At 38.3% G+C, this 16,448-nt stretch overlaps 1 protein-coding gene across 1 annotated transcript in view; it reads left to right on the top strand.

Annotated features, from left to right (window-relative positions):
* LOC129545009 (phospholipid-transporting ATPase ABCA3-like) overlaps window positions 1-16,448 on the top strand; it is a 204,697-nt gene that overhangs the window by 75,510 nt on the left and 112,739 nt on the right. The window contains exons 10-11 of the mRNA XM_088832884.1: window positions 3,682-3,819; window positions 13,844-13,973. Coding sequence (XP_088689010.1) covers window positions 3,682-3,819; window positions 13,844-13,973 — 268 coding nt within the window. The remainder of the gene's footprint in view (window positions 1-3,681; window positions 3,820-13,843; window positions 13,974-16,448) is intronic.

The raw sequence follows: 16,448 nt of genomic DNA, 5'->3' as shown, positions 1-16,448 counted from the left end.
GTGTATAATCTTTTTAATGTATGGTTAACTTCAGGGTCTGGGAGGATGGGAAATCGAGGAGGTGGTGGCTAAAACCATCAACAAGATAGAGGTAATGTTGTTGTTCAATTGCTAAGTCGTATCTGACTCTTTGTGACCCCATGCACTGCAGCACACCAGTTTGCTCAAATTCATGTCCATTGAGTTGGTGATGGCATCTAACCATCTCATCCTCTACTGCCCCCTTCTCCTTTTGCCTTGAACATTTTTCAGCATCAGGGTCTTTTCTAATGAGTTGGCTCTTTGCATCAGGTGGCCAAAGTATTGGAGCTTCAGCTTCAGCAACATTAAGTGCATAGATGTTTAAAATTATTATATCTTCTTCGATCGATTCCTTGATCACTATGTAGTATCTTTCTTTGTCTCATAATACTCTTTATTATAGAGTCTGTTCTGTGTGATAAAATGTCACTACTCTGGCTTTCTTTTGATACCTGTTTGCATGGAGCACCTTTCTTCTGTTCCTTCGCTTTCAGCCTATGTGTGTGTCTACATCTGAAGCGAGTCTTGTAAGAAGATATACAGGTCTTGTTCCATGTTCGTGTTACCATTCAGCCACTCTATCTTTTGGTTAGAGCATCTAGTCTATTTACATTTAAGGCAATTATTGATATGTATGTTCTTATTGCTATTTTGTTAATGTTTTGGGTTTGTTTTAGAAGTTCTTTTATTCTTTTTTTCCTTTCTTCTATTATGATGGATTTTTGGTTTGTGGTTACCATGAGGTTACCATCTGCTGCTGCTGCTGCTTCTAAGTCACTTCAGTCGTGTCCAACTCTGCGACCCCATAGACGGCAGCCTACCATGCTCCTCCGTCCCTGGGATTCTCCAGGCAAATACTGGAGTGGGTTGCCATTGCCTTCTCCGAGGTTACCATCTACATATATATATTTATGTAGATGTATGCTATTATATATATATAATTCGGATGGAGGAGCCTCGTAGGCTACAGTCCATCGGGTTGCAAAGAGTCGGACACGAATGACTTCACTATCACGATATATAATTCCATGGACAGAGGACCTGGTGGGGTCACAAAGAGTTGGACAAGACTGAGCTAATAACTTTCACTTTCATATATACATACACACACACACACACAAAGGTGTAATTGTTGATCTCTTAATTTCAAATTTTAAAAATCCTGCATTGTACTTTCCTCCCCTCATGATTACTTTTTTTGATATTATATTTTACATCTAATTATTTTCTGTATCTCTTATCTGCTTATTGTGGATAATCTTATGGGAGTTTTCTTGAGTGTTATGCTTTGCTTTTCCTATGCTGCTTTTAATATTCTCTATCTTTAATTTTGTCATTTTAATTACAGTGCATTTTGGGGTGCTCCTCTTTGAGTTCATCCTGTATGAGATTCTCTGCACTTTCTGGTTTTGGATAACTGTTTCTTTTCCCAGGTTAGGGAATTTTTTAGCTGTTATGTCTCCAGATATGTTTATACCCTTTCTCTCTCTCTTCTCCTTCAGGTACTTCTACAATAAGATTACTGGTATGCTTTCTCAGATGTACCATCAACTGTCCACATTGCCTTTCATTCTTTTCTTTTGTTAAGCATCAATGATTTCTGATACTCTGTCTTACTGATACTCAGCTTATTGATCTTTTTCTCCATATTATTTAGTCTACTTTTGATTCTTTCTAGTGTATTTTTCATTTCAGTTATTGTGTTCTTCATCTCTGTTGGTAGCTCTTTATATTTTCTTTTTTTAATTTTTATTTATTTTTAAAAATTTATTTTAATTGTTCTTTGTTGAAAGTTTCTAACTTCTCTCTCTGTGCATCCATTCTTCTCTTTAGTTTTTTGATGATCTTTACAGTCATTACTCTAAATTTTTTCTCAAGTAGATTGTCTATTGCCCCTTTACCTTGTTCTTCTGTGTTTTTATAATGTTTCTTCATTTGGAACATATTCCTCTGTCACATAATTTTCCCTAACTTGCTGTTTTTTTGTCTGTGTACTTGGTATATTAGTTACAATTCTCAGCATTGGAGAAGTGGCCTTGAAGGAGAAGTCTAATGCATCCCAGCAGCATACTCACCTTTCATTGCCAAAGCTATATGCTCTAGGTGTGCCCCCTGTTTAGGCTATGTGGACCCTTCTGTTGTGGTGGGCTGATTACCATAGGTAATCTGGCAGGCCTTGTTAGCCTTGGTCTGATTGGTTGCCAGTCCCTTCCTTGTATAAGGGCTGTTGAACACTAGTTTTTGGGGCAAGGTCATGAGGTGGCTGGATTCTGAACCCTGTGGAGCCCTGGGCCTGTTACTGGTTCATTGATAAGTGGAGTTGGGGTCCAGGAGATCCTGGGGCTGTTGCCCCCACACTGGTGGGTGAGGCCAGGCCCTAGAGCTAGTGATGGTTCACTGGCAGGCAGAGTTAGGTCCTATGGTTTGGCTGTAGGATCCAGGGATCCCAGAGTTACTATTGGACTGTTGGTACCTGGGACTGGTTCCTGACACAGCTGCTTGTGGGATCTGGCATGTCTCAAAGCTTTGTTGACCTGTTACTGGGCACAGAGCCTAGCCAGTCCTAGGGCAGGTGCTGGCCTGCCGGTAGTTGGGCTCGGACCGCAGGCTGTGGGGCTTTGGTTGTCCTGTGTTTAGTATCCACCCACTGCTGGGTGAGACTATTCCCAAGGCTAGAGCAGGATCACTGGTGGGCAGAGCTAGGAATTCTGGGGATGATGCCTGCCCACTTGTGAGTGCAACAGGGTCCAGCTGCATGGTTCTGGGGGGTCCTGCTTGTGGTGCCTGCACTACACTGATGTGTGGGGCCAGGTCCTGGGCCCCTAGCTGGGAAGGGACATACTGCTGGTACTATGGGCTCAGAAGGTCTAAAGGTAGACCATCTGCTGCCTAGTTGATTCCTACAGGCTGTTTGGCAAGGGCATGGCTGGGCCCTAAGGCTAATCAACTAGAAGGAGGATTCCAAAATAGTACTTGCCAGCAAGTGTCCATGTGGTACAATAAGCTCTCCCAAATGGCTGCCACCAGTGTCTGTATCCATAAGGTGAGCTGTAGTAGCCTCATGCCTTTCCAGGGGTCTCTCCAAGATTAGCAGACCCAACAGCATTACCCAGGCGTCTTTCAAATTACTGCTTCTTCTCTGGGTCCTGGAGAATGTGATATTTTTTGTGTGCCCTCTAAAAGTGAAGTGTCTATTTCTCCTAGCCTCCTAAGACTTCTGAAAGTAAGCCCCACTGGCCTTCAAAACCAAACATTCTAGGAGTTATTTTCTAGGAGTATACCATAATGGAACAGAATATGAAAAAGAATACATATATTAAAGTGCTTTTATGAAAGCAATTTTGAACTCACAAATTTATTGAAAGGGTCTTAGCAATCTTTAAGGATCTTTAGACCACATGTCCAAATAAAGAGACTGACTCAGAATGATAGAATGCTTTTTGCTGAGCCATATTAAAGTGACATTTTAAATAGCATATTTTATAGTTATTCTGTAGGAATTAAAATTATAGGCTATTTGCTTCCAAATTTCACTTCAACTTATCTGCTGCAACCCTGAAATTTCTCAAAACTGAAGTGAAATGAGTCAAAATGTTTTCAAGTTTAGGGACATTTTATTTTTCAGTCACATGATAGATTCTGTTTTTCTTCTTTTCTTAGAAAGGCTACTGGCTTGGAAAGGCTACAAGCATTAGGAAAAAGGAAGATATGCCTATTGCTAGTACAGTTCAAAATGCTTACTTTGAAGAAGAACCTGTTAGTTTGACGGCTGGTATCAGGATTCAACATTTGTACAAGGTATTGTTTACAGGTCTCTTTTCCCCTGTACTACTGAAAAGTAATTTACAACACATAGTAAATTAATTTTCTGTTGCAAAGAGCAGACTCATTGGAAAAGACTGATGCTGGGAAAGATTGAAGGCAAAAGGAGAAGATGGTGGCAGAGGATGAGATGGTTAGACAGCATCACCAACTCAGTGGGCATGAATTTGAGCAGACTCCGGGAGATAGTGAAGGAGAGGGAAGCCTGGCATGCTGCAGTCCATATGGTTGCAGAGTCAGACACAATTTAGCAACTGAACAATAAAAATAACAAATGTCTGTCACTGGCCATAACCCTACTCCCATATGATGTTAATAAAAGGTTATAGTCAGCAGCTTATTATTTAATGAGACAAAATGAAATTTATGCAAATAAAATAAAAATACATGTTTTCCTCTATTTACTTCTGAATAGAATTCGGCTTTGTATAGATGATAACTGTGTCTGCTACAATTCTCCCATCATAGGAACTGTGAAGACTTGTTATGTAAATATAAATTTCTGTTCACCACTCTGGCTTTACTTTTTCTACAAGTTATATATTAGGCCATTTGTTTACACTATCCTCTTTCGAAGTGTTCTGCAAGGACATGTTCTTAGACCTATCAGTTTATCTGGATAAACTGCAGGCATGTATCATTCAGGTAACCCGTATGTCTACTGGCATTCTCTTGGGCCTCAAGGAGATACTTCAGCTTAATTTGAACATCTAATCTTACAATTTGTGGAAACTCAGATATCTCTTCAAATTTTCTGCTAATCATTTGTGGGTATTAGAAGAGGATAGGACTTTTTATTCTACTATGGTTTTCTTTGCCTTCAGCATATTGCATTATGATTCTGTCTTTATAACATCACTGTAGATGTAAAACTGTATTTTCATTGTATTTTCTCAGGAAGTCCATTCAAATCACAATTTTGTGATTTATGATTTATGATGGGGTTATATTAACAGCCACATGAGCCATTTCACCACCCATATCCTTTCTCGTCTCTGTTTTCACTTTTTCACCAAGATTGTCCCTGAGAGCTTCCTCTAATTTTTATAGTAGTTCATATTTTCCTAGCTCTTTCCCCCAGATTTGCATATCCAAACTTATGAGTACTTAGCAGAAACAAGAACTTTCTATGTACTATTTATTTATTTATTCAGAAGTTCAACAAGTAGTTTCTTAGCACCTATTATGTTGTATTAACTGATTGGTATTGGAAACATAGCTGTAAAATATTCAGATAAAATCTCCCTTCTAAAGGAAATGTAAGCAAACAGTTAAGGGTACTCTTGCCTCCAAGTAGGATGGGGAAGTTCTTGGTAGCCCAACATTCAAACTGAAAACAGTAGAAGAAACCAGATAAATTATATTTATCAGACAACTGCTGAAGCTATAAGGACTAGGTTATTTTCAATTCCGAAGAATAAGCAATCCTTTTAAACTGACCTTAGAAATACTGGCCATTTTCTCCCTTGTAGCTATTTTCTAACCAGGGACTGAGAATCAGTCCCTGCACCCTCTACTCCAAATAAGAACTCTACTGAAATAAAGAGGCGCTTGAGCGTTTTGGTGGTTATAGTTGGCTGGCATGACATTTTGGAAGAATGAAGCAGTCCCATGTGATCAATTTTCCGTTTGAGATATTTAAACTGATGTAGAGAGCTGTAAGTGGGATTCTGGGAAAGTAGATCAAGGATTCTAAAAGGCAGCATGAAATCTGTAAACTTGTGAAGCTCAGAATCCAAAGTCACACTAGAGGAAAAGCACACAATTAACCTCCCCAACCCAGACACCTGGCATATTTGGAGTTGTAACAAGTAGAAAGCTAAAGAACTATGTTCAAAACTATAAAGGATGGGATGCAGCTCAATATTCTGTAATAAATGGGAAAAGAATTAGAAAATAAATAGATACATGTGTATATATATATATATATATATATATAGCTGAATCATTTTGCTGTACACCTGAATTTAACACAGTATTGTTAATCAACTATGCTTCAATATAAAATAGAAATAAAAAAATCTACAGCAAAATAATTAACAATCTCTATCAATAAACTTAAATAAATATATTTTAATCCTTTGATTAATGTTTCAATGTCTAAAATCTATTTTGGAAATATAATTTAAAAACAGGGATTTATACAAAAAAATCACTGCAATGTTATCAAATAAAAATTAAAAAAATTTTCCATAGTAAGAGAAATATCAAGTAAATTAAGATTATTACTGTATTATACAATAATTTGTGAAAGCTTAATACACATATAAAGAATATATGGAGAAATGAGAAAATTCTAAAAGTTTAGAGAAAATATAGAATAGAAAATTATGTGCTTGTATGTGTGTAGTCTCATTGAGGAAAATTGCAATACTATGAACAAAAATTGTTAAAAGAGCTCGGGTGGAAAACAGGCGACTTTTATTTCCTTATTTATAAGATTCACTGATTTTTTAGTAACATGTTGTTTAGTTTCCAGGTAATCTTTTTTTTTTTTTTCTTATTTCTTTTCTGTGGTCGGTTTCTAGTTTTATACCATTGTGGTCTGAAACGATAGCTGAAATAATTTCTGTATTCTTAAATTTGTTGAGATTCATCTTGTGTCCTTGTATATGGTCAGTCCTATAGACTGTTCCATGTGCACTTGTAAAGAATGTGTATTCTGTTTTTTTAATGTAATACCCTATATACATCAAGAAGACTTAACTGTTCTATTGTATCATTTAATTTCTCTATTGTGTTACTGATCTTCTGTTTACAAAATCTGTCCACTGATGTGTGTTGGTGTCAAAATCTCCAGTTATTATTGTGCAAGTATGCACGTAGTCATGTCTGGCTCTTTGCAACCCAATGGACTGTAGACAACTTGGCTCCTCTGTCCATGGAATTTCCCAGGCAGAATCACTGGAGTGGGTTGCCCTTTTCTACTCCAGGGAATCTTCCCAACCCAGAGACTTAACCCATATCTCTTGAGTCTCTGGCATTGGCAGGCAGATTCTCTATCACTGCACCACCTTTATATCTGTTAGTGTTTGTTTTATGTATTTGGATGCAAAATGATTCAGTTATACCCCTAAAATGTGCATATTTGTTGATGAGTGTAATGCTCTCTTCTTGCATTTATTATTTTTTTAAAAAAATTTATTTATTTTAATTGGAGGCTAATTACTTTACATTATTGTATTGGTTTGCCATACATTGACATGAATCTGCCCCAGGTGTACATATGTTAATATTCTTTTTTATTTTTTTTATGGCCTTTGTTTTAAAGTCTATTTTTTCTCATATGGATACTGTTATACCCACTTTCTTCTAATTTCCATTTGAATGAAATGTCTTTTTCATCATCTCACTTTCAGTCTATGTCTGTCTTTTGCACTGAATATTCTCTTCTAGGCAGCTAGACTGTGTGTGTGTTTTTAATCCAATCTTCTGCTCTATGTCTTTTGATTGGAGCATTTAAGCCACTGACATAAGGTAATTATCAAAAATATGTATTTATTGCCATTTTAAATCTAATTTTCCAGTTGATTCCATGTTTCTTTGTTGATTTCTTCTTTGTTCCTTTCTTTTTGTTTTTCCTTTTGTTGTTTGATTAGTTCCTTTTGTATTATGCTTGTGATCTCTTGTTTGTTGGTCTTTGTGAAACTATCATATGTTTGTGATTATCTTGTTTTTCAAGTATGTTAACATTTTCCTATATCTAAATGCTTTAGACTGATTTTCTTATAGGCTCAAACACATTGTAAAAAAATCTGCATTTTGCTATTCTCCTTCTTCGCACCTTTTACCTTTGTTGTCCTCTTTTACATCTTCATATTTACCTTTTTGCCATTCACTGCTTTCACAAAAAAATTTTTTTTAATTTTATTTTTTAAAAACCTGTATACTGGTTTATTTAAGTAATTTCCTTTTCAATTCTGATTTTCTCTTTTCTATGGATTCTTATTTCTTATCTATTTAGAAAATATCTTTCAATATTTCCTTTATGTTAGGTTTCATTTTAGTTTAGTTCTTTTAGTTTTTCCTGTCTCAGAAATTCTTTATCTCTCCTTCTATTCTAAATAATAATCTTTCTGGAAAGAGTATCTTATGTTCCAGATTTTTCTCTTTCAAGATTGTGAATATATCCTGCTACTCCCTTTTGGCCTGCAACATTCCTACAGGGAAACTGCTGATTGCCTTAAGGAGATTTCCTTGCAATCAAAAATTTTTTTTGTCTCCTTGCCTTCAGCATCCTCTCTTTACATTTAACTTTCGCTTCCCTGGTGGCTCAGATGGTAAAGAATCTGCTTGCAATTCAGGAGACCTGGGTTTGATCCCTGGGTTGGGAAAATCTCCTTGAGAAGGGAATGGTAACCCACTCCAGTATTCTTGCCTGGAGAATTCCATGGACAGAACAGCATGGCGGGTTACAGTCTATGGGGATGCAAAGAGTTGGACATGATTGAGCAACTAACATTTTCACTTCCTTTCTTTGCCACTTTATAGTAAGTCTGGTGTAAGTCTGTTTGGGTTCATATTGTCTGGGACTCTCTATGCTTTCTGTATCTGGATATCTGTTTCCTTCTTTTTTTTTTTTTTTTTGCTTCCCTAGTAGTTTAGCTGGTAAAGAATCTGCCTGCAATGCGGTAGACCTGGGTTCAGTCCTGGAGTTGGGAAGATCCCCTGGAGAAAGGAAAGGCTACCCACTCCAGTATTCTGCCTGGAGAATCCCATGAACTGTATAGTCCATGGGGTCGCAAAGACTGAGCGACTTTCACTTCACTTCTTTAGGTTTGGAAAGTTTTCAGTCATAATTTCTTCAGGTATATTTTTTGATCTCCTTTACTTTTTCTTCTTTTGTTGGAATTTATTCATCACTTATTCATTTTGTTTTATTCAACCTTCTGTTCATTGTTTCTAGCTCAGCGTTTGCCTCAGCAAATGAGATTTCTGATTTTTCTTGGTTCTTTCTAGTTTCTAGTTTCTTTGTACAATAATCTGAATCTTTATTGATAGCTTTTCATTGTCTCCTTTTGCACTCTGTGTCTATCAGGCTGAAGAGGTCTGTTTCATTTTTTGTTCTTTTAGGGGAGCTGTCTTGGTCTTTTTTCTGGGAGTTGTTCCTCTACTTCTTCTTTTTATCTATGTTCCTCTTACTTTGTGAGTTTAGGAGACACAATTATCTACCATGGTCTTAGAGGGCTATTTTATGTGTTAGCATCCCTGTGTAGCCTGAATGGCTTTAATATTGTTGATGCCAATGCTGTTTTTAGTATGGATGACTGCTGCTTCTTTCCTCGGCGTGTTCTGGCTTTTATCCCCTTGATATGTGATGTGACTGGCCTTAGGGTGATCAGAACCTGCCCTGCATGTTAAGCAGTGCCTCCTCTTTTCCCTGTGGTTGTCACAGCCTTATCAAGGGGCAGGGTCTGCACCTTAGTTGTTGGAGTAGGAATGCCTCACCTGTTTCTGAGCTGCACTGTGAAGGAGGTGGTATTGCAGAGCTCCCACTGGGAGAGGAGCCACCAAGTATTCCTCCAGCAGGGCTGTCCATCAGGGGTTGCACTCTGTTGTGTCATGTCACCCACTGTGCAGGGTCACACAGTACACAGTTTCGGCACTGCTCTCAGCCCTGCCTCAACCATGGAAAAGCTGACAGTTTGCTCTAGTGTCCTTCAAGCGTTGTCTTTTTTACAAGGCAACCAGTGTGGATCCACTGGATAAGTGACTGATAAATTTTAGTAGATGAGGCAGAGGGAGCTGTGGGTAAGGAAATCCCAAGCTTCTGCCTTGTACATCCAGATAGATAACGGTGTAACTTACTAAGAAAATGAATATAGCAGGAGGAATACATTTTCAGATGAGTGAAAGTGAAGGTCAGTCAATGGTGTCCGACTCTGCGACCCCATGGACTATAGAATCCATGGCATTCTGCAGGCCAGAATACTGGAGTGGATAGCCTTTCCCTTCTCCAGAGGATCTTCCCAACCCAGGGATCAAACCCAGGGCTCCCACATTGCAGGCGAATTCTTCACCAGCAAAGCCACAAAAAGCTGAAGTTCTGTGAAGACCTACAAGACCTTCTGGAGCTAACACTCAAAAAAAGATGTCCTTTTCATCATAGGGGACTGGAATGCAAAACTAGGAAGTCAAGAGATACCTGGAGTAACAGGCAAGTTTGGCCTTGGAATACAAAACTAAGCAGGGCAAAGGCTAGTAGAGTTTTGCCAAGAGAAAACACTGATCATAGCAAACACCCTCTTCCAACAACACGAAAGACGACTCTACACATGGACATCACCAGATGGTCAATACCAAAATAAGATTAATTATATTCTTTTCAGCCTAAAGGGAGAAGCTCTATAGAGTCAGCACTGCAAAATTCAGACTTAAACTGAAAAACGTAGGGAAAACTACTAGATGATTCAGGTATGACCGAAATCAAATCCCTTACAATTATACAGTGGAAATGACAAATAGATTCAAGGGATTTCATCTGAAAGACAGAGTGCCCAAAGAATATAGACAGAGGTTCATAACGTTGTACAGGAGGTGGTGATCAAGACTATTTCCAAGAGAAAAAAAAAAGAAAAGGTAAAATGGTTGTTTGAGGAGGCCTTACAAGTAGCTGAGAAAAGAAGGCAAAGGAGAAAAGGAAAGATATACCCATGTGCATGCAGAGTTCCAAAGAACAGCATGGAGAGATAAGAAAGCCTCCCTTGTGATCAATGCAAAGAAATAGAGGAAAATAATAGAATGGGAAAGACTAGAGATCTCTTCAAGAACATTAGAGATACCAAGGAAACATTTCACACAATGATGGGCACAATTAAGGACAGAAATGGTATGAATCTAACAGAAGCACAAGATACTAAGAACAGGTGGCAAGAATGCACAGAAGAACTATACAAAAGGGATCTTAATGACCTAGATAGCCTCAGTGGTGTGATCACTCACCTAGAGCCAGACATCCTGGAATGTGAAATCAGATGGGCATTAGGAAGCATCTCTACAAACAAAACTACCAGAGGTGATGGAATTGTAGTTGAGATATTTAAAATCCTAAAAGATGATGCTGTTACAGTGCTGCACTTAATATGTCAGCAAATTTGGAAAACTCAGCAGTAGCCACAGGACTGGAAAAGGTCAGTTTTCATCCCAATCCCAAAGAAAGGCAATGCCAAAGAATATTCAAACTACTGCACAATGGAACTCATCTCACATGCCAACAAAGTAATGCTCAAAATTCCCCAAGCCAGGCTTCAACAGTATGTGAACCGTGAACTTCGAGATGTTCAAGCTAGATTTAGAAAAGGCAGAGGAACCAGAGATCAAATTGCCAGCATCTGTTGGATCATAGGAAAAGCAAGAGCATTCCAGAAAAAAATCTGCTCTATTGACTATGCCAAAGCCTTTGACTGTGTGGATCACAACAAACTGCAGAATGTTCTTAAAGAGATGGGAATACCAGACCACCTTACCTGCCTCCTGAGAAATCTGTATGTAGGTCAAGAAGCAACAGTTAGAACTGGACATGGAACAACAGACTGGTTCCAAATTGAGAAAGGAGTACATCAAGGCTGTATATTGTGATGCTGCTTATTTAACTCATATGCAGAGTTCAGTTCAGTTCAGTTCAGTCGCTCAGTCGTGTCCAACTCTCCGCGACCCCATGAATCACAGCACGCCAGGCCTCCCTGTCCATCACCAACGCCCGGAGTTCACTCAAACTCATGTCCACAGAGTCGGTGATGCCATCCAGCCATCTCATTCTCGGTCGTCCCCTTCTCCTCCCGCCCCCAACCCTTCCCAGCATCAGAGTCTTTTCTAGTGAGTCAACTCGTTGCATGAGGTGGCCAAAGTATTGCAGTTTCAGCTTTAGCATCAGTCCTTCCAATGAACACCCAGGATCAATCTCCCTTAGAATGGACTGGTTGGATCTCCTTGCGGTACAAGGGACTCTGAAGAGTCTTCTCCAATACCACAGATCAAAAGCATCAATTCTTCGGCGATCAGCTTTCTTCACAGTCCAACTCTCACATCCATACATGACCACGGGAAAAACCATAGCCTTGACTAGACGGACCTTGGTTGGCAAAGTAATGTCTCTGCTTTTTAATATACTATCTAGGTTGGTCATAACTTTCCTTCCAAGGAGTAAGCGTCTTTTAATTTCATGGCTGCAATCAGCATCTTCAGTGATTTTGGAGCCCAAAAACATAAAGTCTGACACTGTTTACACTGTTTTTCCATCTATTTCCCATGAAGTGATGGGACCAGATGCCATGATCTTTGTTTTCTGAATGTTGAGCTTCAAGCCAACCTTTTCACTCTCCTCTTTTACTTTCATCAAGAGGCTTTTGAGTTTCTCTTCACTTTCTGGAGAAGGGAATGGCAAACCACTTCAGTATACTTGCCTTGAGAACCCCATGAACAGTATCAAAAGGCAAAATGATAGGATACTAAATGAGGAATTCCCCAGGTTGGTAGGTGCCCAGTATGCTACTGGAGATCAGTGGAGAAATAACTCTAGAAGGAATAAAGGGATGGAGCAAAAGCAAAACCAATACCCAGTTGTGTATGTGATCGATGATAGAAGCAAGGTCCGGTGCTGTAAAGAGCAATATTGCATAGGAACCTGGAATGTTAGGTCCATGAATCAAGGCAAATTGGAAGTGGTCAAACAGGAGATGGCAAGAGTGAACATAGACATTCTAGGAATCAGTGAATTAAAATGGACTGGAATGGGTGAATTTAACTCAGATCACCATTATATGCAGAGTACATCATGAGAAATGTCAGCCTGGATGCCTCACAAGCTGGAATAAAGATTGCCAGGAGAAATATCAATAACCTCAGATATGCAGATGACACCACCCTTATGGCAGAAAGCAAAGAAGAATTAAAGAGCCTCTCGATAAAAATGAAAGAGGAGAGTGAAAAAGCTGACTTAAAACTCAACATTCAAAAAACTAAGATCATGGCATCTTGTCCCATCATTTCATGGCAAATAGGTGGGGAAACAATGGAAACAGTGTCAGACTTTATTTTCTTGGGCTCCAAAATCACTGCAGATAGCGACCGCAGCCAAGAAATTGAAAGAAGCTTGCACCTTGGAAGAAAAGCTATGACCAACCTAGACAGCATATTAAGAAGCAGAGACATTACTTTGCAGAAAAATATCCATCTAGTAAAAGCTATGTTTTTTCCAGTAGTCATGTATGGATGTGAGTGGACTATGGACTCTAAAGATAACTGAGTGCCAAAGAATTGATGCTTTTGAGCTGTGGTGTTGGAGAAGACTCTTGAGAGTCCCTTGGACTGCAAGGAGATCCAACCAGTCTATCCTAAAGGAAATCAGTCCTGAATATTCTTTGGAAGGACGATGCTGAGGCTGAAGCTGCAATATCCTGGTCATGTGATGCGAAGAACTGACTCATTTGAAAAGATGCTGATGCTTGGAAAGTTTGAAAGCAGGAGGAGAAGGGGACAACAGAGGATGAGATGATTGGATGGCATCACCGATTCTATGGACATGAGTTTGAGCAAGCTCTGGGAGTTGGTGATGGACAGGGAAGCCTGGTGTGCTGTAGTCCATGGGATTTCAAAGAGTTGGATACAACTGAGTGACTAAACTAACTAATTAGTAGAGTTTGAAGTGCTTATAGGACAACCACATATAATGAGTTTTTGCATTAAGTTTAGGAATTTAGCAGAAAGACATTGACTGGAGCAGACTGTAATATATCAGCTTCATGACAGTAAATGGATCAAAGTGGGACTCCATGAAATTGTTCAGAAAAAGTCTTATGGACCTACTTTGAACTTCTATCCACATTTTGCTTCCAGATATAATTGTTCATGATTTTTTTTCTTTTATACTTTGATTTTACCTTTTGAGATTAATGGTCTCTTATTTTTCTTATTCTATATATCTTATTCTTGATATAAATGCATGCCCTTTATAAGTAATAGTAATAGATATAAAGTTTGTGGGGTTTTATTCTTCTCACAGGAATTCACCTTGCAAAATATGACAGTACTAGCAGTTCAAGACTTGTCTTTGAATTTATATGAGGGGCAAATCACTGTCCTTCTCGGTCATAATGGAGCAGGGAAGACTACTACCTTATCTATCCTCACAGGTAAATACTCATGGTTACTTTGACACAGATACTGTGGATTAAGCTTTGAAGCTTTTGTGTACTCTTCTTAACATTGACATTGTTATTTAGATGATACATGTGGCTGTTTATTAATCTGCTTTCTTTACAAAGTGTAAATCACTTATTATTAAGCTTAAAAATCAATGTTTATTTTGTTTCTCAGGTGCATCCCACTTCTCACTTTGTAGTGCACCATCCTCATTGGTCAATGCAAAGACTAGAGAGCCTTTCTACTGTCACTTATTTATTCCTTTAAATTTCCTTTTATATTACTTTCTTCTGTTCCCCTGCTCCCTTCGTAGGAAACCATTCTAATTTGTTTGATGTACATTGTTTCATTGTATAATGTGTAGTATATATTCTTATGAATATACTTTTGTATTTAATAAGAAAATTCTACTTACATCCAAGTTGAAAGATTTTAGTGACCACCCTTATACCCACAGCCTAGATTTTACCATTTTACCATTTTATATATTTGTCATAGATCTATTGATCCCATTTTTAGTCATCTGAAAATTAATTTTAGACATTATGATGCTTCCTAATAAATAATTTAGAATACATATCATTAACTAGAATTTTTCTTTTGGAATAAAATTTTAATTAAAAAATGTTTAAATTTTAAGTATTCATTTGCTGCATTTTGACATATGCATACCTCTGAATAATCCTGTTGCCTATGAAGATAGATGACTTCACTATTATCCCAGAAAGTGTTCTCATTACTCAAATGACTCACTAAATTACAGATGAGGCAAAACCTTACTTATATCATTAGTATACATTAATATGCCAGATATTTGGGTGAAAACTAAGAATGCAGTGTTGAGCAGAAAGTCCTTCCCTTCAAAGATCTTATAGTTGAGCAAGGAGTTGATGAGCAAATAGGAATTTTATAACATCTCAAGAAGTAAAAAATACAGCTTGAGTGTTAGGTGTTGTCCTGTCACCTTGATCTAATACTGCGGGCAAGGTCTATGAGCAAAGGGAAAATAAAATCTAATTTCAGATTGGTACAATGTGTAATGAATCATGAGAGAAAGGGGAGATTCATATTCTAAGGATATTCAGGGCTAGGAAGTAAGAAAATAGGGAATATTATATGGCTAGAGAACAGAGAAAGAGAATGCTGCTGCTGCTGCTGCTGCTGCTAAGTCACTTCAGTCGGAATGACCAAAATGATACCAGAGTGTCAAGTGAAAGAAAGGTTGGAGCAAGGCTGAATTTCCCAGTTTAGGTCAACTATAAGTAGCTTTATCTTTGAGGAAAGAAATGATGGAAAACAACAATTCTTTGTTAACTTCTATCTTTGAAATACTTCTGAAACTTAGTTAAAACTCTTTATCATTACTCCCTAATTAATTCCACATAATTATTAGTGAATATTGTTATTGTTGTCTTCAGTATAACATTAACTGCCACTTATTAAATATTTTTATATATTTCATCTTAGAACATATTCCATGCTTTACATTTTGTGACACTGGTCCCCGAAGATAATGGTCTCCTTGCCATGTCTTCTGGCCAGGTCTATGCCCAACATGTAGTGTGGAGAAGCTGATGTATTGGGCACAGACCTGGCCAGAAAGACAACAACAAATCCTTGGGGTCTGCTTGGTGTGGTGGGCTACTCCAGCCAAGGTGGCTTCTACTTTCTGCCTGGGAGGAAAAAGGTGGGGCCCTGACCCTTGTGAGGAGGCAGGGCAGTGAAGTGGTCTGTCTCTTCCTCACTGAAAAGTTAAGTGTGGTTCAATTCACAACTTCAGCAGACCTTGTTTCATTAGTTTTTGCTTACTTACCAAAAAAAAAAAAAAGACCCACAGAACCAAATCCTAAATGACAAAATAAATCCGAAATAAAAATGGATTTGCTCCACAATATTTCTTAGGAAGATCAAGAACCAGCAATCCAGATACCCTGAAGGTACCAAGTGTCATGGGCAAGTAGGGTTTTTCCTGTAAGACAGATCCCTGCATGGGGTTGGATAGTTCTGTGCCAAGAAGCTTGTTGGGGTGTGTGACACCCAGGCTATATATATAAAATGAGATAATCCTGGATTATCTGGCTAAATCCTAAATGAAATCTCTAGTGACCTCATAAGTGAAAGACAGAGGGAGATTGTAGATAGGCAGAAGAACAGAAGACAAGAAGAGAGTAGGCAATGTGATGTTGGACCCAGATAACCAGAGTGTTGCTTAACAGGATAAGAAATATTAGCAGCCACCATAATCTGAAAAAGACAAGAAATGGATTTTTCCCTCAGAGTCTCTGTTGAGGGTGAGGCCCTGCTGACACCTCAGTTTCACCCCAGTGATACTGATTTCCAGTTTCCAGAACTGTAATGGAATAAATTTCTTTTGTTTTAACACTAACTCTGTGGTAATTTGCTACAACAGCCATTGGAAACCAATGCATTTGATATCTCAGAACATATATTATGCACTTCCTAAT

Source organism: Moschus berezovskii, chromosome 27 (assembly GCF_049115385.1).
Source record: "Moschus berezovskii isolate FMDL1 chromosome 27, NW_MosBer_1.0, whole genome shotgun sequence".
NCBI lineage: Eukaryota > Metazoa > Chordata > Mammalia > Artiodactyla > Moschidae > Moschus > Moschus berezovskii.
This window is presented reverse-complemented; position numbering and strand designations above follow the sequence as displayed.